This window comes from Anabas testudineus, chromosome 9 (assembly GCF_900324465.2).
Source record: "Anabas testudineus chromosome 9, fAnaTes1.2, whole genome shotgun sequence".
NCBI lineage: Eukaryota > Metazoa > Chordata > Actinopteri > Anabantiformes > Anabantidae > Anabas > Anabas testudineus.
In genome coordinates this window covers 9,100,134-9,126,175 of record NC_046618.1, presented here as the reverse complement: position 1 = coordinate 9,126,175, position 26,042 = coordinate 9,100,134, and the positions used below count along the sequence as shown (strand labels likewise).

The 26,042-nt window shown below is 39.0% G+C and overlaps 1 protein-coding gene across 2 annotated transcripts in view; it reads right to left on the bottom strand.

Moving 5' to 3' along the window:
* Positions 1 to 26,042, bottom strand: part of trpm3 (transient receptor potential cation channel, subfamily M, member 3) — a 115,199-nt gene that overhangs the window by 11,337 nt on the left and 77,820 nt on the right. Inside the window, exons 9-18 of one of the 2 annotated variants that reach the window (XM_026342719.1) lie at positions 16,713 to 16,785; positions 12,905 to 13,005; positions 12,129 to 12,263; positions 11,882 to 11,932; positions 9,069 to 9,104; positions 8,769 to 8,909; positions 6,311 to 6,340; positions 4,805 to 5,097; positions 2,941 to 3,169; positions 782 to 985 (exon numbers count right to left, since the gene is read on the bottom strand). In XM_026342719.1, coding sequence (XP_026198504.1) covers positions 782 to 985; positions 2,941 to 3,169; positions 4,805 to 5,097; positions 6,311 to 6,340; positions 8,769 to 8,909; positions 9,069 to 9,104; positions 11,882 to 11,932; positions 12,129 to 12,263; positions 12,905 to 13,005; positions 16,713 to 16,785 — 1,293 coding nt within the window. The remainder of the gene's footprint in view (positions 1 to 781; positions 986 to 2,940; positions 3,170 to 4,804; positions 5,098 to 6,310; positions 6,341 to 8,768; positions 8,910 to 9,068; positions 9,105 to 11,881; positions 11,933 to 12,128; positions 12,264 to 12,904; positions 13,006 to 16,712; positions 16,786 to 26,042) is intronic. The other variant, XM_026342720.1, reaches the window with a different exon arrangement.

Below are 26,042 nucleotides of genomic sequence, written 5' to 3'. Positions count from 1 at the left end.
ACTTCAGAATTGATTGGGTTGAAATGGAACAAGCGGTAATCCTGCTGTACACCCATGTCTATGCAGATGGACCAACTCTTGTGCTGTGAGCCGGGAGAAGGTGCTCAGACTCTGCATGATTTAAGCTCTGCAGCAGCAGGCGGACATGGTTATATAATGCAAAAGCCTGGGCCTCCCATGCTCAGCAGCCGACATGCTGAGTGGTATGCTGCAGCAAGACATCAGTGATGGGAGAGTGTGAGGGGCAGCAATCAGCTAGCATACAGTACTGTACCTCAATCAGAACTGAGATTGGAGAGAAAGGGAGGAAGAGAGAAAGAGCTAGAGAGGAAAGAAGTGCTACAGAATAAGGCACAAAAAAGAAAAAAAATAAACAGAGAAAGCAAAGAGAAAGTTGGGCAGAGAACAAGCAAGACCAAAGGGAAGGCAGAGAAATAGAGGAGATAGATGGAAGAAGAAACATACAAGAGGGGAATCACAAGCGGCGACAGACTGAGACGCTACAACTCCACGACCATGTCTTTGCTGAGACGACGAGAAACAGGAAAGGCTGATTGGGCTGGAAGGGTCCAGTTGGCCAGAATAGAGGAACAAGTATGTGTGTGTTTGCGTGTGTTTGTGCACATGTTGTCAACTGTGGACAGGGACACCACTATATGAAACCGGTCCACAAGAGTATTTACAATGGACACAGAATCGGTGTTATGTGGGTAATTATCAGATTTAAAGTTTGAATATGTGCATAGATTCTGAGATGCAGGGCTGAGGTGGGATCTCTCACCACGGAGTTGTACTGCGTCTCACAGTAAGATCTTACTGTGAACTCCATGTCTTCATCCTCCTTCTCCTTGACTGGTTTCTCAGGCTCCTCCTCCTCTTTCTCCTGCAGATAGGCCTCCTGATCCTGGGGCATGTAGGACATCTCATCCTTGTTCTTAAACTCCAGACTCAAGATGGATGGCGGCAGAAGCAGCCCTAAGATTACCTGGTTAAGAAAAGTTATGGAGAAGAGCTGGGAGCGACATACCACAGATGTGATAAAGACGTGCAGTTCCATGAGCAGCTTAGCAGAAATTAGGACACAGAGAGTCTGCAACAACCCAACCTTCATAATTGGCCTGCAACACGCACATGTGAAACTCACATGATATAAATTTACCCTGGTAAACACCTCCCAATCATGTACTGTTCGCACACGCCTGAATGACAAAGCTTTGGTATTTACGACAGCTCAGGCGAGGATTTTCATCACTGAACACATTAACAAAAGCATTAGTCCAGACAGGCAGCAAGGGTACTGTGCTGTCACAATGGATAAGAGGGACACACACCTGCAGCACATAAAGGAGGCAGTCGTGCCGTAAATGATGCAGTTACATAATAGTCAAACAAGCAATGCAAGAGTGAAGCTATAACCACAATGGAAAGGTAAAAAACAAGGGGAAGAGAAGTGTAATCGAGGGTCTGTGTTGTAAAATGGAGCTGTTTTCTGTTCACTGACAACTTAGGTTAAGTCAGTTCACTTGTGATAAGCTGAGATATTCAGAATTGTAAAACTAAAGGTTAGAATTTAATAATAATTAGATGAATGAATATATATATATATATATATATATATATATATATATATATATATATATATATATATATATATATATATATATATATAAAACTTTCTTTAAGAGTGAAAGGACACTGTAAAAGAGGGGTAGTGACGTATATGGAAGAGTTCTAACTACTGCAAATAAAGTAATATCTTAGATATCTTAGCTCTGTCGGTCATGTTAAGGAATCAAAAGCAAAGATGTCAATAATCTGTCAGAATTATTATTGATGTGTGAAGAAATCAATACATGATTGCTCTGATATGAGTTAAAGTGTTGCTGTGTTGAAGCTATCTGTCCTCAGAACTATCGCAACTCAAAAATGTGGACACATATTATTTTGACAACGTTTTGACAATGTTATTTGTTGTATATCATGAACTCCCAGGGGCACTAAATCTTGTTTGTTCCACTTGTGGTTTGCTTTCTGTCTTTCTGCTCCGATGAGCTTGCCTTAGCAAAGCGCTCTCTTCATCCTCCCTGCAAAGGCCAGACCAGACTTGAAGCACTTGTAGTCTGCCCGTGCTCCAAGCTAGTCAGCCAGACCCATCATGATATCTCACTCTGTGTATGAATGAATGTGAACCCAGCCATCCCCTCAGCAACTCCCAGGGCAACTCTTCATTATAAATAACTCTAACCTCTCTGATCTGAGCAGCTGCCTCCTTCACCCTACCACCAGACATCTAGAAAACCCACATGAGCAGAAATTGCTCAAAACTCAACAACCAGTCTTAACTGAAACCTCTCCCCTTAACTCAAAAGGATGCTCACCACATGAGGCTCAACATAAAATATGAGGGACGCTATCGAGGTTTTTTTTAGTAATGAAGGTCAGTTCTTCTGCACTCTCTGGCTTAGCAGAGGCTTTATAAGCTTATAATAATGGAGCTGTGGTGGAAGTTCAACCAGGAGGGCCACTTCACTCAGACATTGTCACACTGCAAATGTTTCCTCAAAGTATTACTGTCCAATAAAGCTCTTTCCTCTGGATGATGCACTTCGTGACAAGTGACTTGGAACAACTGAACTTTAGCTATCACAGTGTCCCCTTGAGTAAAATAATGTGATGTGCACAAAACTGTTCTGCAGAAAGGGAATCAGAATCACTTCTCACACGTCTTTTTCTACAATCTACTTAACAGAGTTTGGCCACATCTATGATTATATCTATGATTATTTTTCCTGCCCAACTTTTCTCAGGCTGTCTGCATTCCAGCACAACGCTGGCAACACCAAAGCCGAAAATCACTGTAAAGTACAGATATTTTATTCAATGGAAGTATAATTTTCCTTACTCACAGGTTATCCCAAACATCTGGCCCACTTCTATTACCTTCAGGCCTGAGTTCTTGCGCATGCGCAAGCGTCCCATCCACATATCGGTCAGCAACATCTGACTGCAGGTGTGAGCGATGAAATCTCTGTGCTTGGCGGCTACAGCCAGCTGCAGGCAGGTGGCGTTGCTCCAGTTCTTCAGCTCATAAGTCAGCAGCTTCATGGCCATCTGCTCGTCCTGTTTATAGGACTGGTCTAGGAGTTCCACTGCCAGCTGGCCAAACTCTCTGGAAAATTACATGCAGGACATATACAGGCACATGGAGGCATTAATAGAGACATTAATACACTGTGTCCAAACGTATACATGTAATTAAACTGGTCAAAGAATCCCTGGCCATCTGTCCAAATCCCGAATGACCGATATGACTTGCACACAAACACATCTTGTACAGTTTTAATATTGACTTACATCGCTTTCTTGGAGATTTACCCTAACCATAACCACTACTTGTCAAACTCAAATCCTTTCCCAAACCCCCAGACCAAATTGTCACTCTAAAATTCTATGATTTCCTCCCAGGGACCAGTAATGTGAGTGTGTAATCAGGTTTCTGTCTCCAAGGTGTGACAAAAACCTGGTGTGGACACACACACATACACAAATGGTTCCCATATTACGACAGCACAAAGGCATGGTCAAGGCCTTACATGGCAAGCACATTTAATATGTTTAGTAGATCCACACACACGGTCAAACTTTTCACTGGTAAGGTGTGGGGAGATTCTAAATGCATGCGATACAAGAGAGGTTTTAAGACTTTAAGGCTAAGATTACAGAATTACGCAGCTAATAAGAAGCATTATTTTGAGAAAGAGGCTGAAATATGAGAAAAAGTTGAAATATATATATATATATATATATATATATACATACATATATATATATATATATATATATATATATATATATATATATATATATATATATATATATAGTCACACCCACACACACACACACCACCTCCACTTACACAACCTCACACTATGAAATATTCACACTTGTAAACAAATGTAAAACCTTGTTCTTCTTAATATCTCCTCATACAGACAATAAAAAAATAAATCTGTGATTCACCCTAATGTTAGTCTCTGAAAGGATATTATTCTGCACAGACGTACATGCACACACACTGGGAAATACACAGCCCAATATTTCCCACTGGAAAGCAACCCTGTATGGCTAAATGTGTATATTAAATAACTAACACAATAAAAGGTTTGGAGGATATAAAGAAACAATGACTCACTATGGTATAGATACACAGCACATGACACAGTTCAGTAGTGCCACATGGTAGGATGAGTAAGGTCTTGAAAAGAAAGAACACCTTACAGAATTTGAGCATTATTGTGTCCACACACACACACACACACACACACACACACACAAATTATTTATGAAATAAAAATGTATGTGGTTAAATGAGCTCTCTAAAGCTGTCATTTGAATCTGTGTGTGTGTAGCTAGGCTTGTAGTTTCACAGGATTTTTACTCCTAATTAACAGTTATTTCTGTATTCAGCATTTTCATCTCTAGGTGATTGCCTTCATCTGGTATGCATATCCTTAAGTAATGGTCTAACGTGCATGCATGTTATTAGATCTTTGTATGTATGTCACTCACACCCCATGGGAGCCTGAGGTAGCCTAAATTAAGTCAGTCTACAGGGAAGTAGCGATGTTAGTGTTTGTGTGTGTGCACTTCTGGCATGTGTGGGAGTGTGAGGGTAAAAAAAAACATTCCCATTTAGAATCCCTACTCAACTTTTCATAAATCATTTATTGCAGAAATGTTTCCATTTCCAAGACCTACCAAAAACTGCAAAATCACACTATATTGACACATTCATGTCACCCACCTGGAGTTGTGATTTAGCTCCTGGGAGATGTCATCCACCATGTCATTCTCGGAGGCTTCATGCGCCATGGCTTTGCAAAGCTTACAGGCTACCAAGGCCTTGGCCATGGCCTCTTCGCCATGCTGCCAAAAGAACAATGCCATCTTCTGACGTTTCATTAGCACAGCCCACACCATCAACTCATGGAAGGGGAAAGGGAAGTGGTTGATTTCTGGGTCGTCCAAATCGATATCCACCTCCTCTTCTCGTTTACGTGTTGTCTTCTGGCGGCCTCTGCGGATTGGCATGTCATCCTGATGGGATAGATAACAAGTGAGTGTATAGTATATTTATATTTTCACATGATTTTTGGTAAATGTTCACTGCCACAAATTCAAAACAACAGGATGACAGTATTTAGCTAGTTATAGATGCACTGTATGATGTCAGTGCATGGGTTATATTTAATAATTATAAGTGGCACACAAGACATTGCACTATACTAAATACTTAAAGCCAAGAAGTACTCTTGCTCAGATCGGTCACATTAGATAAATGCCTATGGTGCTTGTACTGTAGACGTGTGTGCTTTCCCAACATATTTATAGGTGTAATCTTCTCATAAAATGACACCACTTTATAACATACTTTCCCTTCACTTATGAGTAATAACACACCACTAGATTTAATGTCTCCAGACCCACTGCCTGTTCAGAGAGATTGCCACTGCCTGTTGCTACCAAATGGCATGTGAGTAGGCTACACTGAGTTATTTAATGGGAGTTTAGAAATGACTTGAGCATCATACACATAAATATTCACAGATGTACAAGTAAACCGAAAGCAGTGTATTGAAAATGTTTCATGGCTAAGTTGCCATGAAAGGAGAATACGGGATAATAAGGGGGATATGTAGGCAGTAGCGTGAGAACACAAGAGAGAACACAAGAGAGGACACATATTGACAGGGAAATGGATTTCAAACAGGCACACATGCAAATGAATGGACAGCCATCCATTTAAGATTTATATACGTCTGAGAAAACTAAAGACACATGCTGTGAAAAGCTTTACAAAGGAGATATTTTATGGTGTGTACAACATGAATACATGTAAGTATATAAACCATGTATTATGTAATACAATTACATCAGTCATTACCTATCCAGTTAAATGTATCATATATGTTATACACATTTAAAGTGTCTGAGCCCATTGGACTTTATGTGGTATCAAGATATTTCTATTTTTATAAACCTGAAGAAAATGTAAAGTGAAAGTAACTTTGTGTCAGTTGTGTGAAATATCTGACAACAGTCTATAACTTCCCAACAAAATACATAGAATATGCCTCAATGTCTTCTTTTTAAAGACTGTGAGGAACACAACACATGCTTAGCAAATATTTTCCTCAGAAAATCCTTAAGACTATAAATTGAACACAAATGTTAGTAGTGACAGGACCATGTTTTAGATAAAGGACAGAAACAGTGAGGGAATAATGACCTTGATGAGATCAATACTCACCTCCATCCCCAGCAGTTTCAGGGCTTTGGGCTAGAAAATCAACAAAAACAAAAACAAACAGAACAAGACCTTGTCGGATGTATTTTATAGAGCAATATCCTTTACAAGCACAACATGGCACTGATTAACAGACAGACAGCCTCACTCAAAAAAAAACAAAAAAAAAAACAGTTAGCATTTGGCGCTTGTGTGACTGACAGTAAACTATACAAATGGCAACAATATCTGGCAGGTATTCAAGCAGAAACTATTTGTGCATTTGGTACAGTACTGTGTATTTGTATTAAAGCAGGGCATGTATGAATTATGCATTCATGAACCATCGTCTGTGTTGGTAAAAATAGCCCTGGTCTCCTGTGGGGGTTTTTATATCTGCATCTATTTCAAGGCTTTGTTCTTGGCGAACATGTGTTTGTGTGTGTGTGCATGCGTGCACACGTTCATTTCATCTAGAAAATCACAGTTAAATCGGAATTGACTCTCTATCATTCGCTCTCTCTCCCTGCCTCTGTCCCGTTTCATTGCTTTCGCTTTATCTGCGTCTTTCCAGCTGCTCTGCTGCTGCCATGGCAGACATACAATAAGATAACTAGGCACATGAAGACTCACATACACAAAATCACACACACATACAAACACAAAGGTGCACCAGTAAGCAGAAATATAATTTATACATCAGAACAACAGAACTTGAGCAAATACACTGCCCGTCCAAAATAATAGTCACCCACTCTGATATTTTGTTGTATCGCCTTTAGCTTTGATTGGGGAACTCATACGCCATGGCATTGTTTCAATATGCTTCCTGCAATGTCACAACATTTATTCCCGTCCAGAGTTGCATTAATTTTTCACTAGTTTCCAGTACAACCCAAAGATTCTTAATGGGGTTAAGGTCTGGACTCTGTGGTGGCCAATCCATGTGTGAAAATGATGCGTCATGCTCCCTGAACCACTCTTTCACAATTTGAGCCTGACGAATTCTGGCATTGTCATCTTGGAATATGCCCGTGCCATCAGGATAAAAAAAAATTGAATCCTTCATTGTTTGGACACATTACGTTACTGGACCTAGACCTGACCAACTGCAGCAACCCCAGATCATAGCACTGCCCCCACAGGTTTGTACAGTAGGCACTAGGTATGATGGGTGCATGACTTTACTTTACTCTTTTCTTGCCCTGATGCACCCATCACTCTGGAACAGGGGAAATCTGGATTCATCAGACCACATGACCTTCTTCCATTAGCAAATTCTAACAAATTGCAGCCTTTTTTCCGATTTGTTTCACTGACAAGTGGTTTTCTCAAGACTACAAAGCTGTTTAGTCCCAATTCCTTGAGTTACTTTTGCATTGTGTGTGTGGAAATACTCATGGTTTCACTATTAAACAGAGTTATGATTTCTGCTGTTGTTTTTCTACAATTTGATTTCACTAAATGTTTAAGTGATCATGATCACTAAAAAATTGTTTTGCAACCACATTTCTTCTTCGAAGATGATGGTTCCCTGCTATCCTTCCAGTTTTTAATAATGCATTGGACAGTTCTTTTTGTAGTTTCAGCAATGTTCTTAGATGTTTTTTTTACTTGGTTAATGTCAATAATTGGACTCTTCTGAAACACATTAACATCTTTTCCACGAGCACAGGATGTGTCTTCAGTCGTGGTTGTTTAAGAAATGAGAAGCTACTCACTGCATCAGTTGAGGTTAATTAACTTGTTGCCATAATTATCCATGCACTAATTATCCAATGGAAGGCTCTTATCTATTTGCTTAGCTAAATCCAGGTGGTGACTTATTTTTTCATGGGCAGTGTATCATATAATGTTTAGTGTGTTCATTGCAAAACACACCAGGATCACACCATGATATAACACAGATTCAGTGAATCCATGTCCACTTCACTGACAGCGCGCTAATCAGATGAATTTCTGTAGTGGTTGGAATGAAGTGTTTATGTTCTTGATGTTAGGATGACACATGATAAAGAGCCACTGCTATAGATGGATGGTTTGTTGTGTCAAGCTAATAATAGCCTTTGCTGTCACTCTACTTGATATGGAAATGAAAAATAATGAGAGGACAACTCTTTTGTTTGACCTCTGCTGATGAACAACACTACGACTACATGAGATCAGAATGCACTGGTTGAGAGTATGCATAGCTGTGCTAGTAAGATTCATTTACCTAGCTGGATTCCTAGGGTACTGTCTGGCCATTTTAGTGACACATTCTCTAAAACTGTTTTCAAACTTCATTGGAGCTCAATCATTCAAGCAAAGGAAATGTGAAAAAATAAACATATACAATATTTGTCCTTACAGGGCAAAAGGAATAACAAGCTTAATTGCACTAATTGTGGTCCTTTTATTAATAATATTTTAAAAAATCCTCAACATCAGTGTTAAAATACATGATGATACATAATGAGATGCTAATTCATCATTTACTCACCCTCTTGGGTCCAAAGAGGTTGTGGTATAGAGTTCTGAATCTCTTCCTTGTGTAGTTACATCGATACGCCCCACCCATGAGGTATTCAATGACCAGTCCAATGTCAATGAGGCTGATGCGGTAGTCAGGGGGCAGGTTTCCCTAGAAAACCAGATGATGTTAACAACCCATGCCAACTGACTAATAAAGGAAGGAAAACAAGAGGGACAAAGAGTACGAAACCTATGACAAAGTCATTCACTCTCACTTCATAAAATCCATATCAATGGCTATGAAAGAAAACATGATTATCACATTCACCTTGAAGTAGATCCAACTGAACCCTGGATATTCTCGCTTGGAAAAAACACACAATGTCAGTAAGTAAACCACACGATAAGCAGGGGAAATGAGACACACAGAGACTCTCTGATCTCTCTTCCACTCTCTTTTATCAAGTTTTATCTCAACCAGACTGTGGTTGACTTTATGTTTTGATATTTTGAATTCTGTGCATCTTTGTTTGAATGTAGAAGCTATTTCCTTCTACTATAATATTGAAACCAAAAACTTGGTTGCAGGTAGAACAGGTTGCAGTGTTAACTGTTGTAATATACCTGAATGGTATAAAGCTCCATGCTGTATCCTCTGCAAGTAGGAAACAAGGAGCAAATACAAACTCAGGTGCAGTATGAAAATACAAAGGATATGAGAAATTAAATGATTTGTTGTAAAAGATTAACAACAAATCATTTAATTTCTCATATCCATTATAAATAATGGATATGAGAAATAACAAGACCTTGAAATAACAAGATCTCCGCAGTGAGGTTCAATGTGGTGTTGATGAGAGGAAGAGAGAGAGAAAGTGGTAATGACTCACTAACTCAGAAGAGAGGGGCAATATTATGGAGTAAGAGACAGACAGCTATTAGTGCTGGAGGTGAGAATCATTATTGAAATGCAAGTTCTTTCACATGAGAACTAAAACCAAACATCTACTCCAGATTCTACAGTCATTATCCTTCCACCCTTCCTTGAAGCTACACCAACTGTCTTACATAACTTTACACCTACCCTGCTAACCGTTAGTTCTCTGCAGTCAGATGTGAGCTCCTCCTCTCCTCTGTCCTACTCTTGGCTAGTCTAACTTCACATGCAGAGATTCGGATTCACTGGCGCTAAATCCTGGCAACACTGCTGCCAAACCTCTGAAGACCAACTGATACACTTTGAAGTCAACAGACCCAGAGATACTGGTTGTCTTTTCATACATCCATAGTTCAAAGTGAACACACACATATATTCACCTCCTCAGTGGTCAGCCGAGACCTCTTTTAATTCCCTGTGGTCAAAAAGCTCAAGCTAATCACTGTTTGTTTATAGTTGGGGTATACACACTCTAAGTGTGTAGACTGCTGCAGTTTTTAATTCTCCAGTGTACATGGTAAAGTCTGAGGTCTGGCTGATTTACTAATAGGGAAACTGCTCTACTGGAAAACCTCCGCTCTTTTCTGTTTCCATATTGTACAACCCAAACAGTTCAGGACTTACCTAATTGAGTTGGCAAATAAGGTGCTTTTATTTAGGTCATCATTTCCTAAATGTATGGGTTATACCAGGATTTACACTAAAGAATATATCAAAGTGTCTAATTCTGCGTTACGTTGCCTGATTATTTATACAAATCCAAATCCAATACCCAAATATTTTGGCTCTTTCTTTCAATTATTCACTCACTCATTCACTCTCACGCAGAAGATTTAGAAGTAGAAATGCTTGGTTCCATTTTGATGTCCTCCCAGACCACCCTTCCTTATATGTGATGCTCAAGGCCCACGGTGTATTGCTACCAAGCTTTAGCCACAGAACTGCATTGTTCATTTACCCTTCAGGAAAACCAATTTCTGCTTTGGCCGCTGTAGTCCACAAGCCAATCTCTGTGTTTCTCTGTTTTCTCACTCAACTTTCACTTGTCTAATGAAGAGACTAGATTAAACCTGAGAGCAACCTTCACCAGTTCCTTACAGATGTTATTAGTACAACACCTGCACCTGACTCAAAATAAAAGCGGCTAACAAGAAGGCGCAACAATCTACAGAGAAAAATAAGAACAAAAGGAAGCAGCAACAACATGGTGACTTAAACCAGAGATACAGGATAAATCTAATAAGCATCATACTATGATACAAACATTCAGCTACACTATGACAATGACACATAGCTCTGCAAAAAGAAGATGGTAATGTTATGCCATGCACTACGATGTGATTGCATGTAAGATGTCGTTGTAAACTGTATATTTTCTCTGTACCAACTTTAGATCAGAGCTGCATCTAAAGTCAGGGAGGAGGTAAAGGAGGGATGATTACAACATAGAGGCTGTCCAGTGATTCCCAGAGGAGCGTGCAGCATTACTGCAATCAGTAACACTTTAATTAGCGAACACCTCTCCGCCATCTCTCCACAGAGGGATCACTTCTAATTGGTGTGTGGATGTGCAGAATGCAAAACTCTAATTTACAATTTGAATTCCTTTTTTTCACCAGCAATCATCAAGGTGCTGTAGCAGATAATAGCTGTAGCTGATAATTTTGAAGATTGTATAGTACTGGGATTTTCAAAAACCAGCTCCAAATTAAAAGAACCACACTAAATAATGATGTTGATATTACAAATAAAAAGACAACGAATAGTGGGTGTACAGAGTTCTTCCCTATCAGGCTCACAGCGGTTCCACTGTGGCCTCAGTTTGCTCAAATTCAAGTGCTGTGGATAAAACAGTGTTTAATACCTGTAGTGTTTGTTTAACATGGCAGTGTGTGCCTTAGAGAAAAAACAGAGTAAATTGAGTCATGAGAGAAATGAGAGTCGTGCACAGCGCTACACAGTCACTGCAGCCCGCAAGTCCAGCTGAAAGAGAAAAGCTGGCATCTATTTGCAGTTAGCGCCAACTAGGACAACGAAAATGTAGAAACAAATTGATGGAAACAGAGTAACAGCACACACCGCAAAAAAATAAAAAAGCAACTGAAACTCTATGTAGTCGAACATGTGTTCTTTAATATACACATTCAAGCCAACATTCCCATACTGTTTACCAGAATAGCCACAGAGCTGAGAGGACGGCATACCTTTTTTACATCTCTGACAAGGTGGTACAGTGTGTTGGAGGGTCCATGTCTCTGTTGGAAAAAAAAAAAAATCATATATTATTACCGTCACTGGCTGCACCAGTAGTTCTTAAACTGACCTGCTTGCTGAACTTTTAATGACAAGCAAGACAGATTTCAATCAACGTTTTCCCTATGAAAAAGGTTTTCCAACGGAAACTGCTCCCTATAGATAGTTATATTACATTTTATGTGTGTTTGTTTTTACCGTGTTGTACAGCTCCTCCAGTCTTGAAAGCGTGAGGAAACGGTGCATACTGACTCCGTTTTCAATTAGCAGCTTGACAAAGTCAACTCTGTCCAGAACTAAGGCATCCAGCATCGCCTGCTCCAATGAACCGACCTAATGCACATGAGATGGCGAAAAGCATAAAATGGCGATTGAGTACACACTTCTATACTATCTGATTCTGTATCTCATTTATAGTTTCTTCTTATGTGCTTTTTGTTCAACATATCTCTTCAAAAGAGCATATATCAAAAATATACAGAGTGGAAATAAAAATAGTAACACATTTTAAATACAACTTCAAAGTATACCAAATTGCAAGAAATGCATATTTTCCAATTATGCTCCCACGTACCCACAGCAGTCTATGATTATTATATAGACCCATTTTCTGAACTGTTCACCCATGACTTATCCTGAGTTTCTTTTGCATCCAAATTGCCTTTTAACACCAAAAGTATCACCTTTCTCTGTTACGTTATTTTTTGTTAGTATCATTTAATCATGCTGCATTTCTTGAATGCTTTAGCATTTGGTATCAGTAATATAAGCTGTTGAAGACAGCCAACTCCAGATACTGTACAATGTCAGACTGAGGCACAGGGCCAAAACAATTTGGCTTGTTTTATTAGCCCTTTGTAACCAGTGAAGGACACCAGAATGTTAATATCAGTGAAAATGCAGAAAGAATAGAATCCCTGTGAATATAATCAATATTTCTGCTGCATGTATGTTTATATGGTTATGGTTCTTACAGGCCACTGCTGTCCGTAGATGAAGATCTGACTGCGGGCAATATCCACTCTGTTCCAAGCCAGAGCCAAACTCAACTGGTCAGGAGCAGAAGCGTTGGCACCTGAGAGATGATACAAGGAGGGTAATGGATAATCCTACATATAATGTAATTTAATCTGAACTGTGAGACAGCTATGAAAAATATATGCTATGTTACACAGTACTTCCGCAGGGTGTGAGAAATACAGTGTGATGGTGATCTTGTTGCAGCTGCTCCAATTGTGCAGTGTTGTTTATTTCAAAATCTGTTTATTCATTGATTTGCAGCTTTTGCTAGCTTTAATTTGATTTGTATTGCACTGCAGTGGGACTGCACAGATTTAATGTTGTAAACCCGAGGAGCTATTTATGCTGACTAAGCAAACCTAGATCCGTTATTAAAGTGCTGGGGTTGAGAGCTTCTTTTGTGGGCTGCAGGGGATTCATGTAACATCAGGCTTGGTAGATCTTTGTTCTACTGGCTACCTGTTTATTTCCTTGTCTGATCACAGAGTGTCTGCCCTGTTCCTCTGTGCATTTGGACGTACCTGTTAGTGCCTGTAGAGGACAAAATGTCTTTGCATTGCAGAATGACATCTTCAGTCTTTGATGTATTACTTAATGGTTCTAATGTACCATCTCATCCCTGCATAAAATGTGGACTACAAATTTGTGCCTTTGATTTTCTGTCTAGTTCTCTAGTAACATCAACATTCCTGTATCATAGTCAATAGAAGAAGAAAAAGAATCACGCTGCATTAACCATTAAGGAAAAACTGAAAAAAAAAAACCCCAAAACAAAACATCAAACAGCAGCATTGTGGACACATCCTATTAGCTCACTGTAACGCTGGGGAATGTACAGGCTAGAAAGACATGCTGTTTGCTGTTTACAAGATTTAATGGCACACTGACAATACAGATAAAATAGGTACTGGATGGCATCGGTACAAAGAGCTACTTTTCTCATCACTTTAACAGCTTTGCTGCATCTCATTTCTCTTTGGTAAAGAGAAATGACAGCTATTAATACAATGTAGAGCTGATTTTGAGAAACTTCAACCAAAAAGTGAGCTGCAACATGAGCCCTTTAGCCTATCTTACCTTACATTTTAGAAAATTACATTTGGTGAATTAGCCATCAATCGATCCGTGTTTGATATACACTGGATCTACTGCCAATTATCAGTGAATTACTTTGATACTGAATAAGACTTGTTTGCGTTACATGATTTCTGAGCACATTTATTTGAAACATCTGAGGAAATGATGTCTTCAGAAAGTAAGACCCTTCAGCTTCAGTGTAAGTGCAGCTTCACTGAATTTATATTTTCATTTTCAGCCTGTGAGAGCCTATATGTAGCTGTTCTTTCATGGCATGGTTTAAACACTGTTTACCAAACCATAGTCTGTTGTTCACATTCATAATTTACCTGTGCACTGGGATGAGCTAACCAAAATGAGAAAGATGAAGACACAATCATCTCAGCCTTTAGAAAAATCAATAATAATCCCTTGTGTGTAGACAAACCTGTGTAAAATTTAATAAGCACACCAGTATCATCTCTTTACACAGTAATTTCTTTGACTTAAAGGCCTGTACAGCATTACTGGAGCTTAATGGTCTGAGTTCAGACAGCTAATGAGATGAAGAGCCCATTAATATGTGCTTTGGAGGAGATATATGTATATTAAAAGGCAGGGAGGCCTTACTTTATCCAAGACCTGTGGCTTCACTCTGTCTGCCTACAGGCGAGTTGAACTGCAGCCAGCAAACTTACGGAAACAATCCTCAGGATATTGACTACCTCCAACAGCAGATCATCAATTACTCCAAACTCCCCTCAGTTACACCATGTAGCTGCAGTTTCCTTTCTTCTCTGTCTGTTCCCACCTCTTTAAATCTCTCCCTCATTCTCCCACGAACGCTCAAACTCTACTTCGTTGTATTCATTTTCCCATTCTTGCTCAGTTCTCCCGTCCTTGTGTATTTCTGACTGTACTCTGCTTTGTTGGGCTGCAAGCAGAAGCTTAATTCTTTGGTGAAGGAGTCTAATCCAGTATTTTCAGAAGCTCTCAGGCATGAGTGATTTCATTTTACACTAAAAGCCTTAACGGGTCTCATTCACTCAGCTGCAAAATGAGACTTGCATGTAAAATGACCATCACGCTGTTTACCATAAAGCATATGTGCGCGCCATTTTTATTAACTCTTTCACTTCTTTCATCACTTCCATTTTATTTCCTTTCTTTAATTTTCACTCATCCCATTCATCTAAATGCAATTTTAAACTCAGTGTGAAATGAAATTATTCTAAAAGGGTTAAAAAGTCAATCGAATTGACGACCTGGTCAGAAGCAAAAAGCAACATCACAAGTAGGGATGTGATGTATGAGTGATGAGTGATGCAGTGGTCAAACAAATCATGCATCTTGACTGCAACACATAAATTATATTTCTTTTTCACTCGCAATCTCTCCAGACTTTGTACTTTAGTCTCATTATTACTCCCTGTGGAATGAATGTTTCTCTGAGGAACAACTCCTGAGACAGATGATCATATTGTATGAATTGTGAAGCCGTTCCGCAGGGCTTACGTTTCCTTTGTACAGAGGCATGACTGTGCACTCCCATATACAGTGTGTGTGTAAATCTTAGTGGAAATGATTAACATCATAGTCGTTGCAGAGAAAAAAGCAACTATGATCAATGCAAGCTATGGAACAACCACTCCAAAGTATGGATCCATGAATCCTCTGCGCCTATGTGTGTGCCTGTGGGATGGCATGGGAAACAGTGATGTGGGAAATAAGCTAGAGGATGGTGAACAATAGCGGTTTAGTTTAGGCCAATATGGTCCAATTTAATTTGCTTTCCTGCAGCGTTAAGATCACAGCTTCTATTAACTGTATATTTGAGAGTCTGTTCATTGAGAGTATGTGTTACTGCTCCTGTACTGATTGATTATCCTCCATGTGTAGCTATGTGACATGTTGACAACGATACAGTTAAATGTATGCAACTATTACACATGAATACCTTCAAACATGTCAGGATAAGACACTTGGACTTGACAGCTGGCCTCAAAGTACTTAAGGATTTCTGAGATTCAAAAGCCTCATGTGGCCTAACAGCTCATGGTTAGGACACCTGTCCCTTTTTCAAAGTAATTACTGACCTCATGAGGCATTCAGTTTCTAAATACAAATTGAACTGAAATATATACTTCAAAAGCTATAACCCAAAAGAGATGATGCTTTCCATAATTCATTGGTGACTGTAAGTGTCTTTCTGTAATTATTTGTTCCTGGACAGAGAGCTAATGAACAGCTGCATTCTTGCTAATTGATTATTCTGCAGGTGCTGCTTTCATATCAGGATTTTATTAGCATACAAAGTTGGAAATTTAACTCACTGCAAGCTTTTCTGAAACAAATGTATTACTGTAGCTAGGAAAAGGGTAGATCCACAAACTCTGTTCCAGCTAAATATATAAATGATAATTATTTAAGCTAATATAGTATGAAGAATGACAGGTTTGCTTTGGGGTCTTAATGGAGTTTTAGGAGAGAGGAAAATAAGCACAAAAGGCTTAATTTCTCAGCTATGAAATAAAAATAAATGAACACATACTTTAATATATTATGCATGAAATGCTGTCTGAAATTTTATCATTGTCCTTTTATGTATAGCAGCTCCCAAAATAACAACATGCCGGAAGGGTGGCAGAGACGTCCAAGCCACAGTACAGTCATGTTCTGCACACACACATAAATGCACACACCTACCTTTGAGTAATGCAGTGAGGATGGCAAGGTCAATGTCCTGATGACCCTCTGACCCCATACGAAAAACTGTTATCTGAAAGACAATATGAGAGCAAGACAGAAACAGAGAGAAAGGGAGACAGCATGAAAGCAAAGGTGAGAAAAGGGTGCGTTAATCCTACACGAGCCAAAGGATTTGAAAGTGACATTCTGTTGTTGTTTGATTTAATATATCAAGGCTTGTACAGTAACATAAAAAAACGTGGTCATTTGAGTGTGCTCATTTGCTGGATTGAATTGCTTCACTTAAAACACTACTGCTGATGTGCAAAGAGGGGTGAAGGAGAGGAGAAGAGAGGAAAGGAGAGGAGCAGTAATAGTCTGCTTTGACATACTGTATGTTCCCTCCTCCAGACTCTAATCTTTTCTCTCTGCTGCAGGAGCCCCCACAAATATCTCACATACAGTTTGTTCACTGTAGGGAGGAAATTAAGGGATTTGCTGAGAAAGCAACTCAAGAGAACAGTAATGTAAAGTAAGAGTAAAATCATGCCAAAGATTGTGATCAAACAAATATAAAACCAATGGTGCTTATTTACCAAAGATAGTTTTGTTCTTTTTCTTTTTCTGTCTTTTTAAGACCTAAGGCTTTAATAAAAGAAATTTCAGTTTAGGTCACATCCCTTATTCTCTGTATTTTCATATCCTGAATTAGATGATGGATGGAAACCAAAGTCCACTGATAGGGAAAACTGGGAAGCTTTGCTGGATTTTTTGTCAGACATTAAACACGGTGATAACATGTATGTAGCAGAACATGCTCATATGTCTCAATGTATGAAGGGCACCTTGTGGGAGGCATGTATGGGAGAATACATGTTCTGAATGCATGATGAGCCATTTCTCTAATCCTTCCCTTCACCCATCTTCCTCCTCCCACCTCCCTCTTTTCCCTGCAGCCCATCTCCCCTCCCATTTTCCTTGTCTAAATGGCTTTATTTTGTGGAGCACTGGGAATCTGCAGGCTTTGCTGCTGCTATTGCTGCTGCTGCCTTCCCTTGGGCAATGCTGCAATGGTGCAAGCTAACCCCCCTCGTTCTCCCTGAGTCTCTCTTTTCACACAATCTACTAAAAAATGCACAAAAGCTATTCATTTGACGTTGATAACTTCCAGTATCTATTATACTGGCTCATTTATCATTTATACGGCATATGCTGATTGCATGTGGGCTCCTTCCTGAGAGAGGAGAAGAGTGGGTCATTATCTTAACACCTGTAACCTGTGTCACACAAATGCAAGTGCCTGCAAATGCAATCGTTAATAAGGAAAGCATCGAAGCATGTCGGCTTATGTGTGCATGCATGTGGTGGTCAAATGCCTCTTAATCAAAATGTTGCTTTTCTCAGTGAAACAGGAGTATAGTGGATGGAGAGGTATCAGTGGATGTCTTCTTATTAATATTATTATTATTATTATTTGCAATATATTAACCATACAGTTAGAAAGCCATCTGTTGTATTTTTTAGAACTGAAGATAAATGACAATAAAATAGAGGAAAGATGTTGATCATAGAAGATGTTCACTATTGTTTCTAGTCTTCCCTCTCCCTCCAGGCTTCTCCATCTTCCTCCTCCAATAATCTTTATGCACCACACCTCCAACCTCTAATCTTATAGCAACCTCCCACTTGCATGCTAACCCCCACCCCCTATTGTTTTAGCTGGCTTCTGAGTCGTTTACCTTCATCTTCCCTTCTTCCAATCACACCGGCAAGGTGACCCTGGGAATATACCCTGCCTGTCATAGAGGTGCAACAACATGGAGTCTAAGCAACAGAATCTCTATGAGAATACAAGGTTGCTAAATTAATCTCAACGATCCCGCAGAGACTCATCAATAAGTGTGCACAAAGGTAAACAGACAGCTTCTTCTCCATCTATTTTCATCATCGTGGCAAGCAAAGGTGCTCTTGAGTACTTACAGTGAGCAAACAAATTTCACCAAACAGCTTTATTGTTTTTTATTTGTTTTTTTTTAATTTGCATCATACAATCGCCAATGTAGAGGAGAATAGGTGGAAACAGGAAGACAGAGGGGGGGCAGACATAAAACAGCAGGGAAAAAGAAGTATGTGTAAATCAAAGGAAGACTGAAAGAGGGAGATTTAGTCCTGATAAATTAAAGACAGATATAAGAAATGAAAACAAGGTGCAGTGTCGTCTTTCTCAGTGTAACGTGTTTATGTTTATGTGAGTATTCTTGTATTTTCAGACACTATGCTTCATGCTAAGAGAATCCGAAAAATGCTCTTCACGCAGCAGTGAGCCAAACTGATTGGAAAACATTTATCTTCATTTAACAGGCAAATACCCTGCTGATGCTGCTACATCTGCATAACTACATACATGACACCACGTGCACAAACACACACACACACACCCACACACACACACACACACACATTAACAACAGTAGTTATTCAGTTCTGACAGAAACTAGTGATTTCATTTTTTTAGCATAAAACTGGTTTGTAAATAGCTTTAATAAGAAATTGGCTTCGGCCCTAGATGCTTCTCCAGCAAGACCATATTAAAGAGGAAGTGTTGAATGTGGAGCACTGATGGCGAACAAAACAAGCTACATGTGCACAAAGAAATTTTATTAGATAACCTAAAACATCTAAATAAATCAATCCGAGCAGCTAGGCAACACTACTTGTCAAATATGATTTACACCAACACAGACAGCCCCAGAGTGCTTTTCAGCACAACTGAGCAGCTTGTGAATTCTGTCACAAACAATAGCAACTAGCTATATGCTTTTGAATGTGAGGATTTTGTGGATTACTTCAAAGAGAAGACAGTCACCACCACATCTGGTATTTCCCAAGCACACAATTCCATCACAGGCACACACACTGCACGGTGTGAAGCCACACCACATGTTTGTCCTGTTTGATTATGAAATGCTCAGGTGAGAAGTCTTCTACCAGTGTTCTTGATCCTGTTCCTTTTTTAAGTTTAAGTTAAATGTATGGTCTAATGAAGTTTTAGCTAATATTACCAAATATCTGCTACTGTTTTTCACACAGCTTTTAAGTTTGCGAAAGCTGTCTTCAAAAAAACTGCCTAGATCCTTCGACGTCTAGTAGCTATAGATCAATATCTAATCTTCCATTAGAGACATTAGTTTGGACACAATTAACATTTTTTTAAATATAACTAATATGTTTGAAATGTGGCACCCACCATCATCTGAGTTAAAGGAGCTAATGATATGGAGGAAGAATCTAAAAAACAATAAACTCTCAGTTTTGTCCCTGCTGTTTTTAACTGGTTTTATTCATATTCACAGTTCTTTGTTTTTCTTTTAAACCAATAAAAATGTTTCTAAAACCTCTAACATATCTTATGGTGTTCCCCTGGGATCAATTTGGGATCAATAATTTTCTTTAAATTAATTTATTCAATTTTATTTCATATATATCTAATTTATTTTTTTTTAACTTAATCATCTTTACTACTTTCTGTTGATTATAATTTTCTGTAATTTTTTCTAGTATTTTATTCTTATTTGTACATTAGACTCATTGTTTAAAGTTGTTTTCTTGTTTTTGTCTTTCATGTTTTATTGCCCTCATTTGGTTTGTCTCGTTCTTAACTTCTCATTCGCCTGTACACTTGATGAATTGCATTCATCTGTATGAAAGGAAGTTTTGATTTGATAAAATGTGTAGACGTGTATTCATTAGTCTACGATAAACAACAATATCAAAAAACAGTCTTCATCATAACAACCAAGATGGAGTGACGCTGTTCATAAAATTTTCAACTGATAAACTGCTTTGGAAATAATCAGCTGAGGACTATTTGCTCTCCACCAAATCCACATTGTTTCCCTTTTCTTATTTCTTGTCTCATTTCCTCCCATCCTCCCTCTTTCCCTCCATCTGCCCTTCCCAGCCTCCCACCTTCTTCTCTCTCTCTCTCATGGTCCATTAAATCAGTCTTTTGCGTTGCTCGTTTTCCTCCTACTCATTCTTAGTATCCCCTGTTAGGGAGGTGGAGGAACATTGTGGGCTGGTGGTTCCTCCTCAATATTTAATCTGAATTAAACATATAAGGGCTATTCTGCACTCAATTATTCATACAAACTGGAAGATACCAGGACAGTCATCTCGCCCCCCCCCTCACAGAGGAAGAGTGAGGGATCGAGATAGAGGGGGGAGGAAGAAAGAGGCACTTAATTAGACTTAGTATTTGGTACATAAATTCTCAAGGGCTTGGTAATAATACAGCTTGTAATCTTTTCACTGCTTGTTTGACGTTCATATGAAATAATTCTACATTTGTGTAGCAGGAATAAAAGAAACAAGATAAGTGATAGGAATATCGGAGCAAGATAATTACTCTTATCAACCAGACAAGTTGATAAAAATGTGGCCTACACTTTATTTTAGTATTCCCTTTCATTGCACTTATATAACACAAATATCTATATCCTGTTAACCCTCTGTAAACTCAAGAACGTGCACATTATTAATTAATTAGCTCTGCATTTACAGTACGTCCCCTCCCTCCCCCTCGCATCTTGGAATCTAATAATCTACCCTAAATCAAAACAGATTTTTTACTGGGAAATTAACTCTGTCATATGAGACACCAAAGTATGGCAAAAATGGCTATGTAAAATATATTTCAGTGTGCATGCATTAGGAATGGTGAATTTATTGCCTCTTGATATAAAGTACAAACAGCCCTTAGTATAATAAACAAAGCAGAGGGTAAAAGGAAGTAGCTGAAGCACAAAATGTCTACATGAATAAACCAACATGCTGGAAATAAGGAAAAAGGAGACACAGCATTCCTCTAGTCTTCCTCCTTCTCTTCACTTGCCCTCTTAAGCACACACGCACACACACACTCACACACTCGCCTACAAACACTCTCTCTCTCTGTCTCTCTCCCTCTCTCATGCATTATCCCAGCCAGCCACCTTTAGTCTTTTTCTTTCCGTCCTACTCTTTGGACTTCCTGCAGTAGAGCCAGAAAAATGAAAGCACACCCGTAACGACACAGAAACAAACACAGCCTTTTATTGTCTCTCTCTGTCACACTTACACTCTTCTGATGTACTGACCCAGGAAAAAAGTGTGAATGACTCAATGTACGCTATCAAACATGGCTTTCTAATCGAGCTCCTGACCTGGGTATTAACATGGGTTTGACACTACTTGGCTTTGGTATTCAAGGGCAAACACACTCTGGTGCACACAGCGATACTACAGAACTAATACATGTTGTTTCGCTGCATCTATATCGGATAAATGAATCAACCAATATTACTACAATATTAAACATCTACTGTTTGAAGCTCATGCCTATGTATGTAAGCCAGTGTAAATATTGCTGTAACTAGCTTTAAAAACAACTGAAACTGACTTAATGTATTTAACCATTGTTAAGGTTGACAACCCAACAACCATTGTCCCATCAGTGAACAGAAATCAGTAAGGGGCTCGATCATTTAATTGACTTATGTGCTGTAGATTTACATTTCCTTTTCCCTTGCACCCTTACTGTTATTTCTAATATTACACACATGCCCTGTGTGACTCTGTGAGTGTGAGTACCACTGTGATGCTTATCAGCCTGATAAATAGGAGGCTGGTGAAATCACAGTGAGATAAGCTGAAAGATGCCTCTTTAAAGGGGTACTACACCATAGGACGCCAGTTTTTTATGTCCGAAGTATTTAAAAATACTCCATGAAGAGAAGAGCAACATCTGTGTGCACACCGCACACCCCTGGGGGGGAGGGGTTGCGTGACAGCCAGGCACAGGCAAATCGACAGGATGGGGGATGCCAGGTAATGGTAGAAGGCTGCTGTGGGGAATTTAACATGGTGAAGTAGAGAAATTAGTCTCTAATGGTCATTTGAGAATCAAGCTATCGCCAAAAATATGTTATTAGCTGCCTTGATGATCTATGATCTATTACACCACAAAATAGGAGAAGCCCAAAAACAGCTAAATTTGAACAGGGGTAGTGCCTTTAAGATTCTCATGTGGAGCATGGGCTCTGTAAAGTCTGTATACAATATTGCACAAATACTGCACACATATAGATCTTCTTAGAATTTAGATAACATTTAGAGATTAAGAAGACAAAGAAGAAAATGCCATTTCAAACAAACAAGCAAAATAATTTATGTTGCATTGAATTGTGGCAGGATACTAAATATCATGTTTTAAAAGTAAATGAATTATCCAAAACCCTTGAGTGTCGCTGTAAAATGCCCATTCAAGGGTAAAGTAGGGTTTGAGTATGGCAGTATGTAAGTTTAGAGGGAGACAGTAAAAGATTATCTGGCCTTTACAGCTACACCCTTGCTGAATGGTTTACACGCCATTGTTCTGATCTGTTGTTTTGAGTTGAGAAGATCCATCAGTATGAGTATTAGTCACTGAAACCCCACTGAGAAAACAATCAATCCAGTTACATGCTGCACAACCATGACCAATGCCTGGACCTTCCGTGAAATACTAACTGTATAGTATGTGTGAGCATGCATTTGTGTGCACATGCTTTTGAGTTATCTTGTGTTATTCAGACTAATATACAAAATGAAACCCAAATGATTAACCTTCAGTATTTAAACAAAGCAAATTACATTATAAATACCCGATTGAGTAATCTCAAATACCCGGCCTTCCTGTTTTAACTAAACTATATGGTCTAAATCAGCACTTTAACTTCAGGAGTGAAATATTAAGCCCTATGTGTGTGTACAGTACTAATTACATATTTATTAACACTTGGCAAATATTCCTTCCATACAAAACATGTTTGAAGTGAACTGAGGCAAGAGCACACTAGTAGTAAATCAGCTAGTACTGCTGCAGCACTGAAATATAGCGAAAGCTCTTTGCTGTTTGTTTTCATGGTACGGGGTGTGTTAAACCATTAATTTGTGAGTCAGTTTAAAGTTGTGTGTAGTCGGCACATTATATAAGTATGTTTGTAAGTAAGTATGCGCACACGTCCACAAAAATCTGCACTCTTCATACACTACATGTAACAGAGTTTCAGCATTTCTGAGTAGTTATATGACTGACAGTCCTCTGAGGAGACTGAGATTTCTCTCCAGGTGAGAGGGGTATGTGTGGCAGCTGCGCTTGACAGGGTGTGTGTCTTGACTTAAACACCGTCACAGGGGTACAGACTCTCAAGGTGGAGGCCATTTGGTCCCAGATGCCTTCTGAATACATTTACATCCACTTAACATTACATGTCACACATAAAAGATAGACTAATAATTGCTTCATTAAAAGTTTCAAAATGAGCAAAGCTTCACAAATCCATTCTGTTCTTCCTTCATATTGTTTTCATTTTTGAACCTCTGAAACAGCAGCTGCTAATTTGCGGTTCAGTAGTGTGTGTGTGTGTGTGTGTGTGTACATGTCTTGTTATAGTTGTGTGTACGTAATAATTGGAAACCATCATTGTGAGGAGACTTTGGCATTGTGAGGACGTTTCAGGATTGGTGTTAGTTGTAACAGTTATGCTAAGGGATTAAGGAATGCATTATCTCAATTATGTCATTTCTGGCACATCAACCATGGCAGACTTGAAAATGCGTGATGAAATGTATGGATACACAGCAGACACGTGGACGCAGAAAGTATGAATTGGTCTTCAGGGTAAGGGGCCAAGGAATGCATTATGCCAATGAATGTCCTTACAAAGACAGTGTACCCTTCAGTTAAGGAATTAAAAACCCAGATTGGTCACTGAAAATGAATGAATGAATTCTTTAACTCTTAATGAGACCTCTGCACCTGTTAACAGATATTTTGGCCCACTTTTTGTGAGCAAACTGCTCCAGCTGTCTGAGATTTTGGTGTCTGCTCCAGACTGTTTCAGCTCTTTCCACAGATGTTAATTATTATTTAGATCAGGCCATTTCAGAATAATCCAATGTTTTGTACTTGTGTGTGTTTTGGGTTATTATCTTGATGGAAGACCAGGACCTGCGACTGAGACTAAGCTTTCTGACACTGTGCAGCACGTCTTGATCCAGAATTTCTTGGTGGTCTTGAGATTTTATTGTACCCTGCACAGATTCAAGACACCCTGTGCCAGATACAGCAAAGCAGACCCCGAACATAACTAAGCCTCCTCCATGTGTCACACTAGCTACAGTGTTCTATTCTATGTATGATTAATTTTTGAGTCTGTGAACATAGAGCTAAAGTGACCTTTCCAGAAAGGTTCCAGTTTTGTCTCATCTGTCCAAAGGGCATTCTCCCAGAAGCTTTGTGGCTTGTCAATATGCATTTTGGCAAATTCCAGTCTCACTTTTTTATGAGTCCTCCTGAGTCCATTAAGTCCACTTTGGCTCAAACAGCGATGGATGGTACGATGTAGCGAGGATGAACCTTGACCTTGGATTTCACCTCTAATCTCTTAGGTTGCTTTCACACCTTAATTTGTTTGCTTTGGTCAGAATCAGTTAATGAGTTTGTAACTTTGTATCAGTTTCTCCTCGGTTCGGTTTCGTTTCACACCGAGTAAAAATCCAAACGAACCAAAACACGTCACTTCAAACTACATGAGAACGTCCTCTCCGCTTATTGGTCAGATTGTTTCTGCCGCTGGAAATAAAAAGTAAATACAGGAAGAAGGTGAAGTGTTGTTCTACTGTACGTTTGTGTGACAGGAGAGAGAAGATTTTTAACTTCTAACTAATTCATGTCTTTATTGAGAATAACCATAAAATCCTCACAGTGCATGTGGAAAAACTACTTTGAATAATGACCTTGAAGAAGATAATTTGAGTCAGGTGTTAGCATTAGTTAGAGAAACTAAGCTAAGGAACTCAGAAAAGGCACAACTAATTCTGCACAAGATAAATACGCTTATTTCAACCATGCCTTGCCAAAATGAGTTTTCAGAGGATCTACAATCAAGAATTGTTGATTTACATAAAGCTGGAAAGGGTTATAATGAGATGTCAAAGACTTTAGAAATTCACCAGTCTACAGGTAGGCAAACGATCTACAAATGGAGATACTTTGGGACTGAGAATGCTAATGCTAATCATAAAATATGGTGGAGGAAACATCATTATTTGGGCCTGCTTTGCTGCATCAGGGCCTGGTCAGCTTGACGTAATTGATGATTGTAATTGAATTGAATTGCAGTAATTGAAAGATGAATTCTCAAGTGTATCAAAAAATTCTTCAGCATAACGTGAGAATGTCTGTACGTCAGCTAAAACGCTGTAGAAGTTAGGAGATGCAACAGGACGATGACCCAAAACACACAACAGAATGGCTTCATCCAC